The sequence below is a fragment of the Monodon monoceros genome, unplaced genomic scaffold (genome assembly GCF_005190385.1).
Source record: "Monodon monoceros isolate NGI ecotype Baffin Bay Population unplaced genomic scaffold, NGI_Narwhal_1 Super_Scaffold_10, whole genome shotgun sequence".
Lineage (NCBI taxonomy): Eukaryota > Metazoa > Chordata > Mammalia > Artiodactyla > Monodontidae > Monodon > Monodon monoceros.
In genome coordinates, this window is record NW_021703766.1 from 6,530,655 (window position 1) to 6,548,593 (window position 17,939).

The following is a 17,939-nucleotide window of genomic DNA, read 5'->3' on the forward strand; positions in this document are numbered from 1 at the left end:
AGGCGGCTTAGCTTCAGGCAGTGCACGCTAAGTGCTTGATGGATATTATACCTAAGCCCACACGTCCCTGAGAGGTACAATTTATCTCCACTCTTCCACGACATTACAGCACACACAGAGGTTGAGTAGCTTACCCCGGGCTCCACAGCAGGCCGAGACCAGATGCTTAAGCAATCGGCCTCACCTGTGTTACCACTCTGCTTCGCCCCCTCTCTCCACCCTCAGCCACCAGGTACGGGAGGAGGCCTGTCTGAAAGGCCGCCAGGTTCACACCCCAGGTCCCTCTGAAGCACAGCGACGACGTCCTGGCCCCTCATCCTGCCGCCCCCATCCTCCCCCCTCCTCTGCAGGTCCGTCGGATTCTGGACGCCACCCAGATCACTCCTTCCCCAGGACGCCTTCCTGGGTAACTCCATCCAGGCCTGGGAAAGAGATGCTGCATCCCTCAAGCCTTCCAGAACGCCCACTGCCTCACCCGGTCTTGGCCTTGCACTGTCTCTCGTCCGACCATCTATGTTGGTGCCTTTCAACACTAGTGTCCAGACCAGTGTCCACACTGAGACACGTCCCTTGGGAGCAGGACCCTGCAGGTGGTGAGTCTTCTGGTGACAGGTGGTGATTTGGTGACAGGAGCATCACAGCGGTTACAACTGTGGGGACTGGACTCAGAGGCGGGTTTGAAAGCTGGCCCGATTTGCTGGCTCTGCCGACGGCACAAGTCACCTAGCCTCTCTGTGCCTCAGTTTCCTCAACTGTACGATGAGGCTAACTTGAATACCTAACCTCCTGGAGCTATTGAGAGAATTAAAGAAGGAGGCCTCTGCCCTCACCGATCACGTGGCAAACAAGGGGTGCGACACGGATTGCCCCAGAAATGCCTATCCGGGCCAAGGGCAAGAGCATCCACTTTTTAAACAAGCAGGCGCGGGCACCCGATTTCTTCTGTAAGAATGCCTCCAACTCATGACTGCTGACAAAGATCCTGGGGCCCAAGTGGACCCTGGCAGTGACCAGCAAACGAGCTTTTTACATGAGCTCCGGCAGCAGCCACATCACCGGGGAAGATCTGAACGTGAAATCTGCCCTAGTTCGTCGAAGCACACCCAGCTTTCACCAGCCCTTCCCACACTCCCTGAATGTTCCTGGGCACAAAGCAAGCTGTAGCGGCAAGGCTCAAAGGGCTGGTGTGGGTGGGACGGGCACGGAGCAAGGGACAAAGAAGGTGTCAGCCAGATCGTCTACGGCCAGATGCCGTCAGGGAGACTGAAGCATCGTCTAAGCTCAAACCTCAGGTGTTCTTTCCTAATCCTTGTGTCAGTTTGGCTTTGTCCTCTTAGTACACAATTTTCCCCGCAGGTTACTTGGGGAGAGGAAACCCTAGCAACAACACAGCTCACTTCTAATGACAGTACGCCCACCTGAAGTAAGGGTGGGTTGAGCCAAGCCACAGCTGTGTCCACGTGTGGACCTCTGCCCTCACCAAGCACAGAGCCATGACGGGTTACGGGGCACCACTTTTCTTCTCAACCTCAGCAGAAAACAGTATCAGTTCACGATGAAATACCAGTTGCTACTGCAAAATTGTAGAACAGTTACTCTCCAGACCCACAGGCCATCTCAGAGTTTGAAATGACAACACGCTTCATTGGTCAGGCTTTGGAAACTCACTAACTAGATGAATCTTAGTGACTGGTCTTCTGCCATTTGACTGAAAGAAGCCAGAGATGATGTGAAATTACAGAGCCCTGAGCAGGTTCCTAGGGCCTCGGTGAGGAGTTCCTGGCAGTGAGCTGAGAGCACACCTCGTGTTGCTTTCCCAGTGGCAGCATGGATCCACCTTGCTTGTTCCCACGCCGGCAAGCCCTATGGCTGGTTGTGTTCAGAGTGGAGCCTTTGTCAATGCTGCTGACTCCTGTTCTGTTTTTTAACATTCGTATGAAATGTGATAAGCCTAAGCAGATGTAAAAGCTAATTAAAAAGGAATGTAGACCAAGGCAGCGAACAGCAGCCTTCAAGAGCTAGGCTTAGCTTCAGAAACCGCCATGTGCTGGGGAATGAAGGGGACAGCCTTCAAGTGAAGTCACATTTTCCTCCATTAAGAGAAAGGGAGAGAGCCGGGAAGCACCCGGCCGAGGGTGTCATCGCCATGCCCCTCCCCTCCGAGCCCCACACTCAGATGGGGCGTGAGTGCCTGAGAATAAAGTGGCTAAAGGCTTCCTCCTCACTGGTGTTTTTCTCCATTCTCAGCTACACAGGCCTAGAATCCCAAGTACTAGGATATGCTCAGGACAGTCACATGCTCGCAAATGGTGCCGTGCAGATCACGACGACAGCCACTCAACTGACAATGAAAACAGACCTAGAAGAAGACAGGAGGAAATTACCTTTCAGGGGAACCCCAGGACAGTGGCAACCCCCTGGGCCTCGGAGCCGTACTGCATTGGAGGCACCGAGGGCAGATGAGGTGGCCCCATGGGGGAAGGTGGGAATAGCCTTGTTGGCCACAAGCGCGTGGTTCATCCCAAGTGACTGATGTGATGACGTGACAGGTCTTGCGAAGAATAAGGACCCATATGTAGGGCCTCTGACTAGATTCTGGGATCGGGGAAGGACGGCAGGCCCTGTCAGGGAGGGTGCCCATCTGTAACAGCTCTCGGCACAAAGTCTTCTAAAGAAGAGGACTTGACTCCAGGGTGTCGAAAGGATGAGTCGAGGGGCCTCTGGTGACCACAGACTGGCCAAGTTGCAAAGTCCCCCACAGGGGGAAGAAAAAAATCAAACCAAGTACACTGGAGGAGGGAGACTCATCAATTATAACCCGAGGTCAGAGGGATCCAGGAGGTCCTGAGAAAGCCTTAAAGTCAGTCATAGAAGCAACTGGGTATATGGGAAACCCTAGAACTTCTTCCCAGTTCCGTGGCCACAAGAAAGAGCAGACAGCACCTTGCTCCGTCATCTAAGACACAGCAACACTTCCCCATGTCCTCCTGGCATGAAGACAACATGATGATTAAATCCTGTGGTGACCTGAGCCCTTGCCGTGTGTCAGGCTCTGGGCCAGCACTTTCTATGCATCATCTCCTTTCATCTTGTGAGTTAGGTATCTGGCTCCTCATTTTACTGACAAGGAAACTGAGGCCCAGAGAGGTGTGGTTACCTGCCCAGGGTCCAACCCTGCCAGGATGCAAACTCCAGTTGGCTTAATTCTAACCCTCCTGTTCTTACCTAGAACCTCGCCCTTTTCAGAAGACCTCCAGACAAACCCTAATGCTCCATTGAGGATAAACCCTCAAAAGCTCATTCCCATCAAGACTGGAAGTTCCCCCCACAAGGATACAAACTTCTGGAAGGAAAGGGCTGTGTCTTATCGATTACAGTATTCCCAGGGCCCTTTCCAGTCCGGAGACGTGAGCTCAGTCAACGTGTGCTGGAAGGATCCAGGCTGCTTTGAACAGTATTTAGAAACAAGAAAACATTCCAAATGAGGAAGGCAAAACTTTCTTGTTAAGACACACAGGGCCTGACAGGCCCCAAACATCAAGGGTCACTGCACACACCGTGAGCCTTCAAAGGTTCAAACCAGACCCAGCTCCGCAGGTGGACCTCCAGTACCCGTTTCCTCTCCGCAGTGCTCCTATCGTCTGAACCACCCCCCCTGCCCCCTGAACTCTGTGGGGCCGCTGGGCCTGCTCCTCCGGCAGCCCAGACCCACCCCACCTCAGCAGAGTACCACAAGCCTGAGAATACCAGGCCCACCTGAGCCCAGGTGAGCAAAAGGCTTACCTTGGTGTCGATCTTCCAGGTGATCTCCCGGATGCTCTGGAACCACTCAAACAGCTCCTCCACCTTGTCTGTGGCAAACTCCACCGGAGGGTCACCCTGCTTCTTGGGCTCCAAGATAAAGACGAAAGGCTTCTGGTTCTTCCCCTGTGGGGCCTTTACTTTAGGAAAGGATAACAAAAGGCCTGATCAGCCTGTTAGAAAGCCAAAGAAGAACAGATTTCCACTTCCCCAGGCCACTTCTCTTATGACCCCAACCCAACCATCATTGTCAAAGCGCTGACCGGGACATCTACCTTGTATCATCAGGTAGCGGTCCACGTCTTAATGCGCAGTTCCTGTCAATGTGACCTTATTTGGAAATGGGGTCTGCAGATGTACGGAAGGATCTCAGGATGAGATCATCCCTGCATTTTGGGTAGACCCTAAATCTAGGAACCAGTGTCCTTCATCAGAGAAAGGAGAGGGAATTTGAGGCAGAGACCCAGGGGCGTTAGTTGGCCATTGAAGATGGAGGCAGAGACTGCAGTGATCAGCTTAAGCCACGGACCGCCAGCAGCCATGAGCAGCTAGGCATGGAATAGGTTCTCTCTACAGGGAAAGTATTTTCTGGAAAGAGAAAATGAAGGCTACGAGAGGAGAAATTATCGGCCACATGATATCACCAACAAAGATCTCTGGGCTCTCACGTGCCAGGCACTGCTCTGTATCTTCTTTAAGTCTAATCACAGCTTTTTGGGGTGCTACTCCTGCCCATTTCACAGGAGGGGAAACAGAGACTTGTTGAGGCAGAGTAACCCACGGAAGGTCACAGAGCTGGTAGTGGCAAAGCTGGGGCTCAAGTCAGACCCGACTCCAAGCTCCCTCCTCATCACCCTGAGCCACGTGCCTGTGCAAGTTCAGCGCAGGATGATACAAAGGGTGACAGCAGGGCGGGCGCGAGCCCCCAGTGCCCCAGAGCCAGCTCGTCTGACAACTCGCAGTGGAAGCTCAGGCAGCTTCTGTGGTCACTACAGGGCTTGGTTTTCTCATCTGTTAACTGGAAATGGAACCAAGAATCCTTTGCCCACCTGCCTAGACTAGTGGACTGACGGACTACAGCAGGCACGGAGGCCGGCTATGGAAACACGGGCTGCTCAGAGAAGAAAGGCGCTCTGGTTTCTTGCCCAGAAAGTCTCTCCTCACTGCCTTCAGCTCCTTCGTCTGGAAGCTGCTATATGCTCACTTCAAAGGCCCAGGAAGCACCATGCAAATCACACCCCTGCCACCATGGTTGAGGCTGTGGGCTCCCTCCTGCACCAGACTCTGAGGGGGAGGCCAGGTTTCCCAACGCCCAGCTGAGCTGCCAGGAGGCTGCAGCTCTGAGAGGGGAAATGACAGGCCCAGGGTCTCGCAGCAACTGAGAGGCAGAGCTGGGCTAAGAACCAGACACCCCCAACTCTATGCTCCACTGCAGCCCAGCCAATGTCTCAGCTCCTCCTAGAAAAGCATGGGAGACCCACGCAGACCCCTGCAATGAGGACGATGATGTTGGGAATAACAACAGCCAACATTAGTCCAGCACTTAATATATACGTACCAGGGTATATAATAACACCAGATTACAGCGCTTTACGGATGTTAACAGCATAGCAATCAAGATGTAAGATGACAGTCATTGACCAGCTTGGCCCAATACTCAGCTTCGGCATCCAAGTCGAAGCTAGAAGGACCCAGGACAGCTGACCCCCTGTCTGGGGCGGTCCTGAGGCCAGGCTGGAGGGAGATTTGGGTGGGAATCTGGGCTGAGACCATGTGTGCACATACCAACATTATAGGTGTTGAGATCCAGTATTCCTCTGCAAAGAGACCCTAAGGGATTGTCTTCAATAATCTGTGAAGAAACAAGACATAACTCACGTTCGCCTTAAAGGGAAGAATGAAAAGATAACCAGTTTCCAAAGTATACCGTTTAGCACAGGCGCTGCCTCTGGAACTGTTTAAAATGCACTTTCATTACAGGCTACGTCCAACGGGGAGAGAGCTAAATAACGAAGCATGTTGCTGGTGGGGACCCAGCAGCGAGCAGGTGCTGGCAGGTTCAGCGTTTCATTTTCCAAGCTGTAAAAAGGCGCCTTGTGAATTCCAGAGCAGGTTTCGAAGCATTTCCATGGATCTGGTTTCAGAAACACCCTAGACCCTTTCTTCTGACATTATCAGGAAATGGGACTGGCCTCCTTTCCAAGCCCAGCTCAAGAACCTTCTGTGGCTCCCTGTGTCCTATGGGAGCAACACCTAAGCTCTGCAGTCTCGCCTCAAGGCTTTCCGGGCCCTGCTCAGTCTTCCAGCTCTTCCTCTCGCGAGGCACATTTGAACCATCCCAGGGGTCAGGTGAGGTGGGGAGTTTCCTGGTCTCGGGAAAGCTGGAAGAACTGTGTATCTGCCCATCACATGTACTACCCCACCTCTCCCCCAGGCTAATGCCGACTGTGCGGGTAAAGGGCAATGCGGGATGGACACAGCTGGGGAGGGGTGTGTGTGGGGGCGTTCACGTCTCTGCCTCAGGCCTAGCGCAATGAACAAAACTGTGTTTCCACTACCACACCTTTGCTTAGGCTGTACCTCCCACCTGCAGTTCCCTTCTGCTGGTCTCTGGCTGCTGAACTCTAACTTGACTTTTAACACTCAAAGGCCTCTTCCTCCATGCAGCCTTCCTAAAGTGTCCCGAGTCCCTTAGAAGAAAGTCTAAGATTCCAGCCTTGGAGCACCGCTGTCGCACTGAAAGTAGCTGCTCTTCGAGCCTTCTGAGCAAGAGGCAGCGGGGAACAGAAACCAGGTTTGCAGTGTCACCAGGAGGGCCTCGACACACCTTTCCCTTGGGCCGGCCTGCTTACGTCAAGCACGTTCTGAATGTCAGGCTGGCCAAACGAAATGTTTCATTCGCAAGCCGTTCTAAACAAAGGACATGGCCGTGGCCGTTTTCACTGCGGAGGGAATTCTGCAGATGCAAAGGCTTCCAGCCCAGCGCAGCAGCCTGATTTAAAACCTGACTGTCTTGTCACAGTGACCGTCACCCACAACTCGGGGGACAGTCCCAATTTCCCCGTCACTCTGCTGTCCCTGTTCGGGAGCTCCTTGGGGAACACAGGACAATGCGTACAAAACGTGGAGCTGGCTCAGTGGACCCCCCCCCCCAAGAATAGGATCGGTGGGGGTCCCTCCCTGTGATGAACGATGGAGACTCACCTGCTTTTCCAGGTCCTCCCCGTCAGCTGTTGAAATGTCTTCAACGTAATTGGACGGGAAGTACTGCTGGATTCTGGTTCCGTAGTCTCCTTTCCACCTATATGGAAACACAGAGGGGATCAGAGGGCCTTGGCCAAGCGATCATCACTGCTCACTAGCTCCCAGCCGATGGGGGAGGGGGAAGGAGGCAAGTGACTGAGTGGCCGGAAGAGGGGGTCGTTATCTGTGACAGCGGAGCCTATCAAAGGGATCCTCTGCTTTTTTTTTTTTTTATCAGCAGTGAGTGCTGGAGGTCACGTCCTCCCCTTACCATGATCCTAGTGTTTGGTCAAAGCCACCAAAAGTCAAAAGTTTCAGTGCTTTAAGTGGACATCAGACGCCATACAAGACAAAAGCTCAGCTCTAGCAGAGGCCCAGCCCCCTTTCAGGGAGGGCTGTGAATTTAGAGACAGGGGTGGGATAAGGAAGGTTCTGGAGCCAGACGGCCTGGAATCAAACCCAGTTCCACCATCAGCTACAAGGTGTCTGTGCCTCAGACCCTCCATCTGTACGTGGGGATCATCCCAGTGCCTCCCTCAGAGGGTTTTATTGGGACTATATGAGTTAACATACACTACAAGCTTTGAGTGGCACCTAGTACATATTAAGCGACCAACAGTGTTGGTTCTTGTTACTCGGCTAAAATCGTGCCCCCCACCCCTGACCTTCCCACCTCTGTAGCAACACTAATAACACGAGACATAATCAGCTTTTGTACATGTCTTGATTCAACCAAACTGGCGGCACCTCCAAGGTGTGCCCCCAGGTCCAGTGCCTGGACATGCAGGGCTCCTCCTCCAACCCCTCTTGTGGGCCACTTTCTGCAGCCAGGGGGCTCCTTCCAGAATGCACCTCTGACCCCACCATACCAATAGCTCCTGAGGCCTTCAAAATTAAGCCTAGACTGTTCAGCCTGGCGATCGGAGCCTGGAACGCTATAGCCCCAGGGGCTCCTGGACCCCGACTCCTACCTCTCTGTGACTTGAACCTGATATTCATTCCAGACCACCTGTGGCCACCTCCCCATGTGGCCCTGCCGTGCTGTCTAACTTCTATGCCTTGGTCCATGCCCTTTATAGCCAGCTTGCTCCTAACCATTTAAGACTCAGCTGGGGCCTTCCTCTTCCAAGAAGCCTTCCCTGACTGCCACCTAGGCTGAGTGCCCTTCCTCTGTGCTCCTTGGCATCTGTTCCCACAGCTGTCAAACCAGTCCGCGCCTTATATTTAACTTAACAGTTATACATCGGTCTTCCCCTCGACGTGAGACCTTTCTCGGTCTTAATCAAATCTATCCTCGGGGGCGCTTAACAAATGTTTGTTAACCTGAACAAGCAGAGAGGACTGACTGTCCCACGACCTGGTGGAAACACAGAATTGCCAGTTGTGAGCCTCTTTCACACTCTTTTCACCTTCATTTCTCCAGACCCATCTCCAGCAAAGTCTGGCTGTATTCAGGGCAACTGTATGGACCATTTGCCCAGAACTGAATGGTTTATACCTGTGGTCCAGATGTAGTGTCAACACTGCATTCCCTCCACTCTCGAATGCATCGTGGTTTGAACCACAATTATTTGGTCCTCTAGTATGGGAGGATGCAAAAAAATGTGGTCTGAGGCAGGCATCCCACTAGGTGGCAATACTGTCACCAGGGAGAGAATAAGAAATGAGGGGACCTCAGCTGGGCATAAGGTTTACCCTCAGTCCCTCACTAAAGGCACTTACTCCAGTCTCTTAACTCATCTTGAGACAAGATCTCTGGGGATCCAGGTAAGAAGTGGGTTGGAAAGAGGGGGTTCTCCAAATTAAAAAAACAAAAAAACAAAAAGAAACTCTGAACACCTCTGGATCTAGCACATGAGTAAGTAAAAAGTGTGGCCTCTTGAGTCAGAAGGCCTGGCTTCAAATCTCAGGCTGCTGTGCGACCCTGGACAAGTTACTGCACTTCTCTGTGCCTCAGTGTCCTCGTCTGTGAAATGCAGGTAAGAACAGAACCAACCTTATAGGATCACTGTGTGCATTAAATGAATTATTTCAAATGAAGTGCTTAAGTGCTTGACAATGCTCCATTCAGGCTGTTGTTCAGATTTCTAAGTCAGGTCCAGCTATCTTGCAAGAGGAAGAGGTGCCAATTTTGTGAGGTGCTTGAGTCACTGCAAGTGCTCATGGTTATGAACAAGTCCTTATGGCTCTAAAGTAGGAATCATCCCATGAACCCACTTGCCTAGGGACCTATGGATGGGCAGAGAATTCTTATTCCCAGGTGAAAAAGGAGAAGAGATAACTCAACCCTCAAACACCCAGGTGCCTTTGGCCTAAAAATGTACCTCTTCAATCCAGGATGGGGCCATCGTATAGGGCACGGGACTAAGCAATAGCACAAGAATTTGAATTTAAAATAATGCACAGGCTTGTGCTCTTTAGTAGCTGGACCTTGGAAAGCTTCATTCACTGCATCTATAAGTGGGGATAATCATAGTCCTAACTCTGCAGGGTTGTAACAAGGATTTGGTTAATGTATGAAAGCAGTCAGCATAGTGCTTGGCACACAGTAAGACCTCAAGAAATGGCAGCTGCTATTATAATTAAAATAATACATAGTAAGATGTAACGATATGATAAAGGACATGAGAATTGTTATTGTTATTTATCCACTTTTCTGAATACAGCATGCATCAGTCACCTTCCTACAGAAAGTACAACAGGTCAAAGCGAGCCCAGAACAGCAGATAAAGGGGTCAGAGCTCCCCTCAGCCTTACCAGCCCCCAGGCTCCTTGGAGACATTGTGGATGAGGGCGCCACGGCAGAAGCTCAGCTCATCGTTTCGCTTGGCTTTGTAGTCATACAGAGCTTTCACGGTTCTCTGAGGCTTTCAGGGAAAACAAGAGGGTAAAGGTCAGGCCGGGCGACAAGAGCAGAAGGAGGCGGCTGCATTTTCTGGCACATTTGGTTCTTCTCAAAAGAGAGGGAGGCTTTAGTCCAAGGTTACCGCGCCATCTGCTGGTGAAGGGCTGGCATTGCCAGGGAGCCACAGCCCCCAGGACGTATACCAGGGAGTGGGGATGGGGACTGGCCTAAGTCAGAGCCTAGGGCACCTCAGAGTGAGCCAGTATTGCTCGATTTCCTCAACAAGGAAAGGACATGCCTTTCACATTAAGCCACAACCTCCTCCTCTGAAGTCCTCAGTGCCTGTGCTCCCGGAAGTCCATCCTCCCGGAAGTTCAAGCTCAACACCGTTTCTGGACATCCCCAAGTCTCACCAGCATTTTCACCTAGGCCAGTGATCCCCTAACTAGGCTCCTGAAGGGTGCTGACATTTTGCAAGAGTAACTGAGGTGCTCCTCCGTGAAATTCACCAAAAGGAGGTCTCTGCACTGGCAGAAACAAGACAGAACTTAGGACAAAATTTCTCTTCAGTGAACTTGCTTTAATGCCGGCTGCTTGGCAAGCATAAATCAATGACAAAATGAACACCCACACACACAGCAAGCAAACACTAACAGGAAAACCTCAGAAACAACCAGCCTGTTTAGATCAGCAGCCGCCCCTCCCCCAAGCCAAGGAAATGGGGATGGGGGTTTTCTAAGGAATCCATAAAACTGCTCCTCAGAGCATGGGCTATGGAGTCAGATACATGGGTTAAAATCCTTGGTTTGCCCCTTCCTTACCAGCTATATAATCTTGAGGCGCTCTCAGCCTCAGTTTCCCCATCTGTGAAACAGGAATTAAAACTTTACATACTTCACAGGGTCACTGAGACTATTAAATGAGATAATGCATGAAAGGATAAAAATGACAAGAGCTAGCATTTCTTAGTCAAAGCCCTGTTCTAGGCCTTTTATCTATAGTATCTCCTTAATCCTCACAACAACCCTAACAGGTAGGTAAGCAGTAGGAGTATATCCTGTTTTACAGATGAGGAAGTAGCGGTACACAGAGGTACACAAAGAAGTATCCTTGCCCAAAGTCAACCAACTGGTAAGTGACTGAGCAGAGAAAGAACCCATTAATATGAGTTACTGCCATAGTTCGTGATGTTCCATAAGAAGCAATGTGGGTTTTATGAACTTTGCCATAGGAACCTCCAACCAGAGCTTTCGCCCTTGACTCCCCCACCTGCAAACAGTGCAGGCTCTACCTGTGCATCCTGCTTCAAGGGCAGACTTAAGGACCAGAGCCACATCTTACCCCATGAAATCCTATAGGTCACTGCCAGACTCCAAGGCCACAAGGAAGGTATAGCCAGTGGCAGAGGGGGGTGCCATATAACGGCTTCCAAAGGAGCAAGTCTCCAGCCTGACAGACGGCAGGAGAGGTCCTCATGTCACGTCCCTCATGAACTAGAGAAATGAACCACCACTGGATGACCAAGCAAGCATGTAGCACAGCAAACTGGCTAAGAGTGCACTCCTGGGAGCACCCAGATCCCAGCTCCACACCTTCCTCAGCAATTATTCAACCTCTGTGTACCTCAGTTTCCTCATCTGTACAACGGGCACAAAAATGGTACCTAATGCCTGGGGCTGTTATGAGGAATAATGAGCCATCATGTGCTTAGAACAATGCTCGCTATGTGGTCATCAGTATGTGTTAGCTGTTATTACTGATCTAATCACTCCAGTTCTAAGAGCTCATTTAAAGGACATAAAGCAAAAGATACAAAGCCTCACAGGTGAGCAAGTTCAGTTTAGTGTAAATGAGAAGAGCACAGCCTAGAAACAACCCAAATGGCCACTGATGGGGACACAGCCAAATGGGCACAGTTACCCAGAATATTCTACAGCGTAAAACACACTCTCTTTTTAAGTTAAAATTCCAGTCCATGTACTTCATCTAAATTGCTTCGCTTACCAGGTTAAACAAAAATGGTCATTAAGTAGCTTCGCAGTGGAGAAACTCAACCTGTGGCCAAGCAGCAGGTGTACAAAGCAGAATAAAAATGGCAGGTGCTGGTGGTGGTGACGCTAAAATACACCTCCATGCGGACAAAGACGAGAAGGGACGGAACACCCAGAGACGCAGACAGCTACTGCACTGGGATGGTGAGACCAGGGCTGGTTCTTTTTCTTGCTTTCAAAGTGTTTTCTTTAATTGTTACATCATTTTTTCAGTCACAGTAGTAATAATTTTATTTTGAAGCACTCACCATGGTCTGGCAGCTTGCGATCAAATTCTGCATACAATCATGTCTTACTTGGCTCACTGAGTGTAGGAAGACTTTCTCTACAACTTGGTTTAGTTGCCAGGATTTTATAATGGGGAGATTTCACCTCAAACATCCAGATTACTGGCTTGTCTCGAGAAATCAGAAGACCCAGCCTGATCTCTGGAAAGGCAGCCATCGACTCCTAACGGGGGGCGGCTGCCCTTGAGATGGGCTGTGTGTCCCCAGTTTACCGTGGCCTCCACCAAACCCTGACACCTGGCTGACATGAGGCCATGTCATTCTCATAACCAAAGCATCTGTCACTACTAATAAAAGTTTTTGCTATTCAGCCAAGTCCCCTAATGCCTTTCACACCCAGTTCCATTCACCCACAACTTTTCAAGACTTCACTTCTTGCTGAAAGGGATTTGCATTGGCCAAGGATTGTAAGTTTAAACAAATTTCTCTCTGGATTTCTACAGAGCCCACCAGCAGGGCCCCTTCCTAAGTGAGAACTGTACACTAATCGTGTACCAGACAGCCCCCCAAACAGAAAATTCGCCGCAGGCTCCAACTGAATTTGAGATGAAACCAGGAGCTGCGGGCTAACAGTAAAAATCCAGGCCCACCTGCATGAAATTACACAGCAGCTGGGGTGGGAATGTAAGATACCGTTCGCACTGCAAAGAGGTCACTGAACCAAATGAATTTATGAACACCACAGGCTCGGTCACTTAGCAAGAAACATGTGAAAGACTTTTAATTAGAAGCTGTGTGGCCCAAAGGTGGTTCATCAAACTTGAAACCCGAATTTTAGCAAAACACAGTCGCGTCTGGATGGAATTCTATTAACCTCTTCCCTGAAACTAGATGTCGTGTTGTCAATCATCATTTTCTTCTCAAAAAAACATTTTGGGGGGCCAAGTTTTCCAAAATGCTCCCTTACCCTCTTTTAACTTGGGGGTGGGCCCCATGTCAATCTAGTGACTAAGGAATAGCGTGAATTGGAAGTTCGGCACTGTACCATGGAAGGACTGATTTCACTGGGATCCACATACATCCTGCTGACATCATAGAGGGAGTTTATATCTCTTTCCTGAAAAAGAATAGAGAAAAATAAATGGAGCCATCCAAGCTCCCGGGACAGCCCTTACTTAGAACAAGGATGCTAGGCACCTTTGTGGTTTCCTGCTCTCTAGTAGAAGAGCTGAAACCTCATAGTTTACTCACCTTGCGAGTGGAGACAGTAAAAAGCTATTAAGAAGTTCCCCCAAACTTGGAAATTTTACCCCAAAATGAGAGCGGCCCCCATGTGGGCCTACACTGTGCCAGGCACTGTGCTCCTTCGTAAGAAAAAAACACACACCCTGAGATCCAGTGGTGTGCTGGAGCGAGCTCACCGCTCTTCCTGACCACCACTCAACGTCACCAGCTTGACGCTGGCCACCGTGGGAGTATTTACACCACAGAAATTGGCAGATGCCACAAACCAGGGCTTTGTTTCACAGAGAGGTGGGTAAACGTCCACCAGCACGCACTGAAGATCCCTCCTGCCCTTCCTCTGCCTCTCTCACTGGCCTTTAGCCCCACCAGCCACATTCCCGTCTCGTGCACGCCTGCTCCCCCACCCCCGGAACTGGCCTCCTGACAGCTTCCCGGCCAGTCTGCTCCCTGGGCTCCCTTCTCACCCTCTGCAGGAGGCCTGCTCCCACCTCTGTGGCCCCAGTCTAACGAAGTGCCCCATCCCTTAGCACACCATCCTGTTTTCTCTTCTTCGTTGTAACGCCCTGCCCGGTGAGTGTGTGTCACCCAGCTCCCTTTTCTAGAGCCCAGATTTCCCAGCGGCCGATGGTGTTCCACCATACTCCCAGTATCTAGAACAGTTCCTGGCACATGGTTGGTGCACAGTAAATCTCTTTTCAATAAGTTAATGACTCTGTCTGATAGGAACTGAGACATGGTAATCAGATCGGCTGTCTTCTCTGCTCAGAACCCTCCCAACGGCTCAGAATAAAAGCCCGTGTCTCACGGTGGCCCTACACCACGCAGTTCTATCCTTATTTAGTTCTGCCCCCGCCCTGGCTCACTCACCAGCCACAGCAGCTTCCTTTCTGTGCCTTCAGGCACGCTTCTCACCTCAGGACCTTTGCACTGGCTGTTCTTTCTTCTTCCTCATAGCTGCGGGTGCCCTCCTCCACCTCCTGTGTCTGCCCACATGTCTCCTTGTCAGCAAGATCTTCCCAAGCACCCTTGAGAAGTGCGGCCCCTTCCCCATCACTCTATCCACTTAGCCACCTGCTCAGTGTGTTTTTCTCCATAGCACTTATCATCCACCAGCTGATACATGCTCAGTATATTTTTTAAAATTTCATTTGTTGTCTGTCTCCCCTGCACTAGACTGTAAGAGCCCAAGGGCAGGGTCTTTGTCCACGCTGTTGGACGTAGAGCCGTGTGGGACACACGTAAGTGCTCAAGAAAGGTTTGCTGAATGAACAAACAGATGAATCGTAACCTCAGACAAGATATTCCACCCAATCTCGAGTGAGTCAACCACCTACCATATTGTAGCGCTCCAGGAGCTCGGGGGTCACGGGGTAGCGCAGTTTCATCTTCCGGTAGAGTGCGTGCTTCTCGTAGTAGCTGACCAGCTCCACGAGGCTCTCGAAGTAGGCGGAGGTGCCCAGCACGAAGTGCCGGCCGTCCCGGTTGATGCGACAGTGCTTCACCTTGCCCCTGGCCCTGGGGGGAGACCACATGGTGCTGACATCCTGGCAGCCAGATGGTGACCATATAAGCCCACCAATTAGAAACAACCTAGTCATCCAACCTAGGGGACCAAATAAATGAAGAGCACACAGCCCTCCCATGGAATACAATGATGTAGGTCTTTGCAAAACAGATACAGAAGAACCGGTACCTCAGAAGAAACACTTCAGAGTGACTCAACAGCTATAGCTCCTCTGGCCCTTCCCTTCCTCCCCAACTATAGGACTTGACTACAGAACACCCCAGTGTCCAGATCAGGGCCAGAAAACTATGGCCCACAGATTAAATCCACCCCCCTCTCCTGTTTTTGTAAATAAAGTTTTATTGACGCACAGCCATGTTCATCTGTTTAGGTACTGCCTGTGGCTGCTTTCACTCTGCAACGGCAGAGCTGAGCAGTTGCAACAGAGACCATCTGGCCTGCAAGCCCTAAAATATTTATCCTTTGATCCTTTATAGAAAACATTAGCCCATCTCTACTCGAGAACTCCGGGACTTGATGCCCAAATCCTTAAATCTTATCTTCAGTGGTCCAACTAGTGCACAAATGGAATTTTTTTTCCAAAAGGGGAAACAAGTCTTTTATTTCCTCACCTATTTGAAACAAGAGGCAGAAAAAAATCCAAAAGAGAATAGAATCCTCAGTCTTACTAGCTTTTATCAGCAAGAATAGAAATATCTGTGACAGTAAGTTTGACCCTAACTTTACAGCCGAGAGCATCTTGAAAACTGCAACAGAAATAGTTACTATGCTGAAACTACTTATCTTTTTTTTTTTTTTTTTTTTTGCGGTACGCGGGCCCCTCACTGTTGTGGCCTCTCCCGTTGCGGAGCACAGGCTCCGGACGCGCAGGCTCAGTGGCCATGGCTCACGGGCCCAGCCGCTCCGTGGCATGTGGGATCCTCCCAGACCGGGGCACAAACCCGTGTCCCCTGCATCGGCAGGCAGACTCCCAACCACTGCGCCACCAGGGAAGCCCCCAAACTACTTCTCTTTTAAAAATTTTGCACCTTAACAGACATTTTTTTACTGTTTTAAAAAATACATCCCGTTAAGCCATTTCTTCCAAAACTCCTATTTTAAAAAAAAATGCTAGGAGACTACTTCTTCAGCAGCTAACGTGCGATGATATTTTATTAAATATGTATTTTAAAAAAGAAAAGAAATACTGCTGAGTAAATAAAACAAGTTGCAGAATGAAACTGTAGTATGATCCTATTTTATTTTTTTTTAATGGAACAAAATACCACTAACAGAATGGCGCTATATATTTTCCACAGGTACACACATATGTATGTGAAAAAAAATTTTTTTGAGTCTTGATGGAGACACCAGTTACAAAACTGTGCTTTCTACCAAAACAAAGATTGAGATGGCAAAGACCATAGGGGGCTTTAGCTTTCACTGCAGTATCTTAACTTTTTATAAGGCTAATATACTTACGTAGTGAAAAATTAATTTTAAAACTTTATACAAAAGCTCCACAGGGCAGGGAGGCTCTGGGGTACCGAGGTTAAGAGCATCAGTCAGGTTCTGGCTCCTTCCCCAGGTAACCTCCCTGAGCCTCAGTTTCATCATCCACAGATCTGGGGACGCACAGCTTCTGTCTCAAGGTAAGTGTCAGGACTGCTGTCTGTTAGGTAACCCAGGGTAAGCCCTTTGCAATGTGTCTGGCACCCAGAAGAAACTAAAGAAATGGATGGTTGGGAAAATATACACAGCCAAGCCAAAACTTCCCTGGGAGACAGAACAATCAAAAGGGGAGAACAGGGCTGGAGTATGAGCCTCCCAGAGTGTGTTGCTATGAGCCAGTGAACACTAACGCCTGAGGGCTTAGCTTCGCGATGAAGCCCCTCATCCCATGGAGGGGCACCTCCCACCACTCACACCCAGAAAACAACCTCGTCTCTTTGCATGGATTTGAAAGCAGACACTTCCCTCCTGTGGAAATCTATACAGAAGGTTAGTATATGTTCCCAGGGCCTAGAACGGCACCTGGTACAGAAGAAATACCCCCACAAATATATGGGGGGAGGGAGGAAGAAGGGGAGTCACTTGTAAGTCCTGTGATGACACCTCTCATCCCCACCGGACCACTGGCCTCATGAGAGCAAGGGATGGGCTGTTTTTATCACTCCTGAATTTCTAGACCTGACCTAGAGCAGGTGCTTATCAAACATTTATTGATTTCTAAAAAAGAAAACCTCCAGCTCTCAGGGTGCCTCCAATCTCCTGGGGAGGACAGATGTGCAAGCAGAACACGGTGGGTGTATATAAGCTGAGTATCAATCTGGGAGCCCGCCGCTTCATCCATGCATTTCCAGTGACCCCAACCTCATCGCCAGCTTGAAGGTGCCCAATCAGAATCAAGTTACCAGGCTCAAGCAGGGGCCAGTGGGAGTACCTCACAGGACTCATCCTCTGTGGATGCTGTCCTGGCACCTCAAGGTAAAGTGAGAACAGAGCCAATGGAGTGTAACACCCAGATGCTCAGAGCTAATCTCCTGAGGGTCACAGACGAGGCTTGTATCCGAGTGTGTTGGAGGCCAGTTTCACCTCTTGGGCATCTCAGCCTGTAGCCACTAAATCCCCACCTTTTTTCTTTCAGCCACAGAGTTTGGTTTCTGTCCCCTGCACCCAGAAGCACCCCGACTGACGACAGACTATAGCACAATGCGACCCCCAACATCCAGCCCAGTGCCTGGTACAGCACAGGTTCAATTAAACACATCCAACTCCCATCCAGGGGTAGCAGGCACTGTAAAGAGTTTTGGGGAAAAGAGCAAAGACACCCCTCTGTTGGCAGCACAAAGCACAAAAGAGCCACGCTGGATGGAGCTGGCACACAGTAGGTCCTCAGTAAACAGCAGTGATAATGACCATCACCACCCCCAAGAAGGCAGCTCGGGGGTGATGGGGGGATGGGGGGCAGACTGGAACAGTAGCCAAGGGGGATGGGTGAGGGCAACAGGAAAGGGAGGACG

The 17,939-nt window shown here is 50.3% G+C and overlaps 1 protein-coding gene across 1 annotated transcript in view; it reads right to left on the minus strand.

Annotated features, from left to right (window-relative positions):
- PLCG2 (phospholipase C gamma 2) overlaps positions 1 to 17,939 on the minus strand; it is a 148,576-nt gene that overhangs the window by 24,588 nt on the left and 106,049 nt on the right. The window contains exons 20-25 of the mRNA XM_029242028.1: positions 14,747 to 14,927; positions 13,213 to 13,284; positions 9,802 to 9,911; positions 7,006 to 7,102; positions 5,587 to 5,653; positions 3,784 to 3,941 (exon numbers count right to left, since the gene is read on the minus strand). Coding sequence (XP_029097861.1) covers positions 3,784 to 3,941; positions 5,587 to 5,653; positions 7,006 to 7,102; positions 9,802 to 9,911; positions 13,213 to 13,284; positions 14,747 to 14,927 — 685 coding nt within the window. The remainder of the gene's footprint in view (positions 1 to 3,783; positions 3,942 to 5,586; positions 5,654 to 7,005; positions 7,103 to 9,801; positions 9,912 to 13,212; positions 13,285 to 14,746; positions 14,928 to 17,939) is intronic.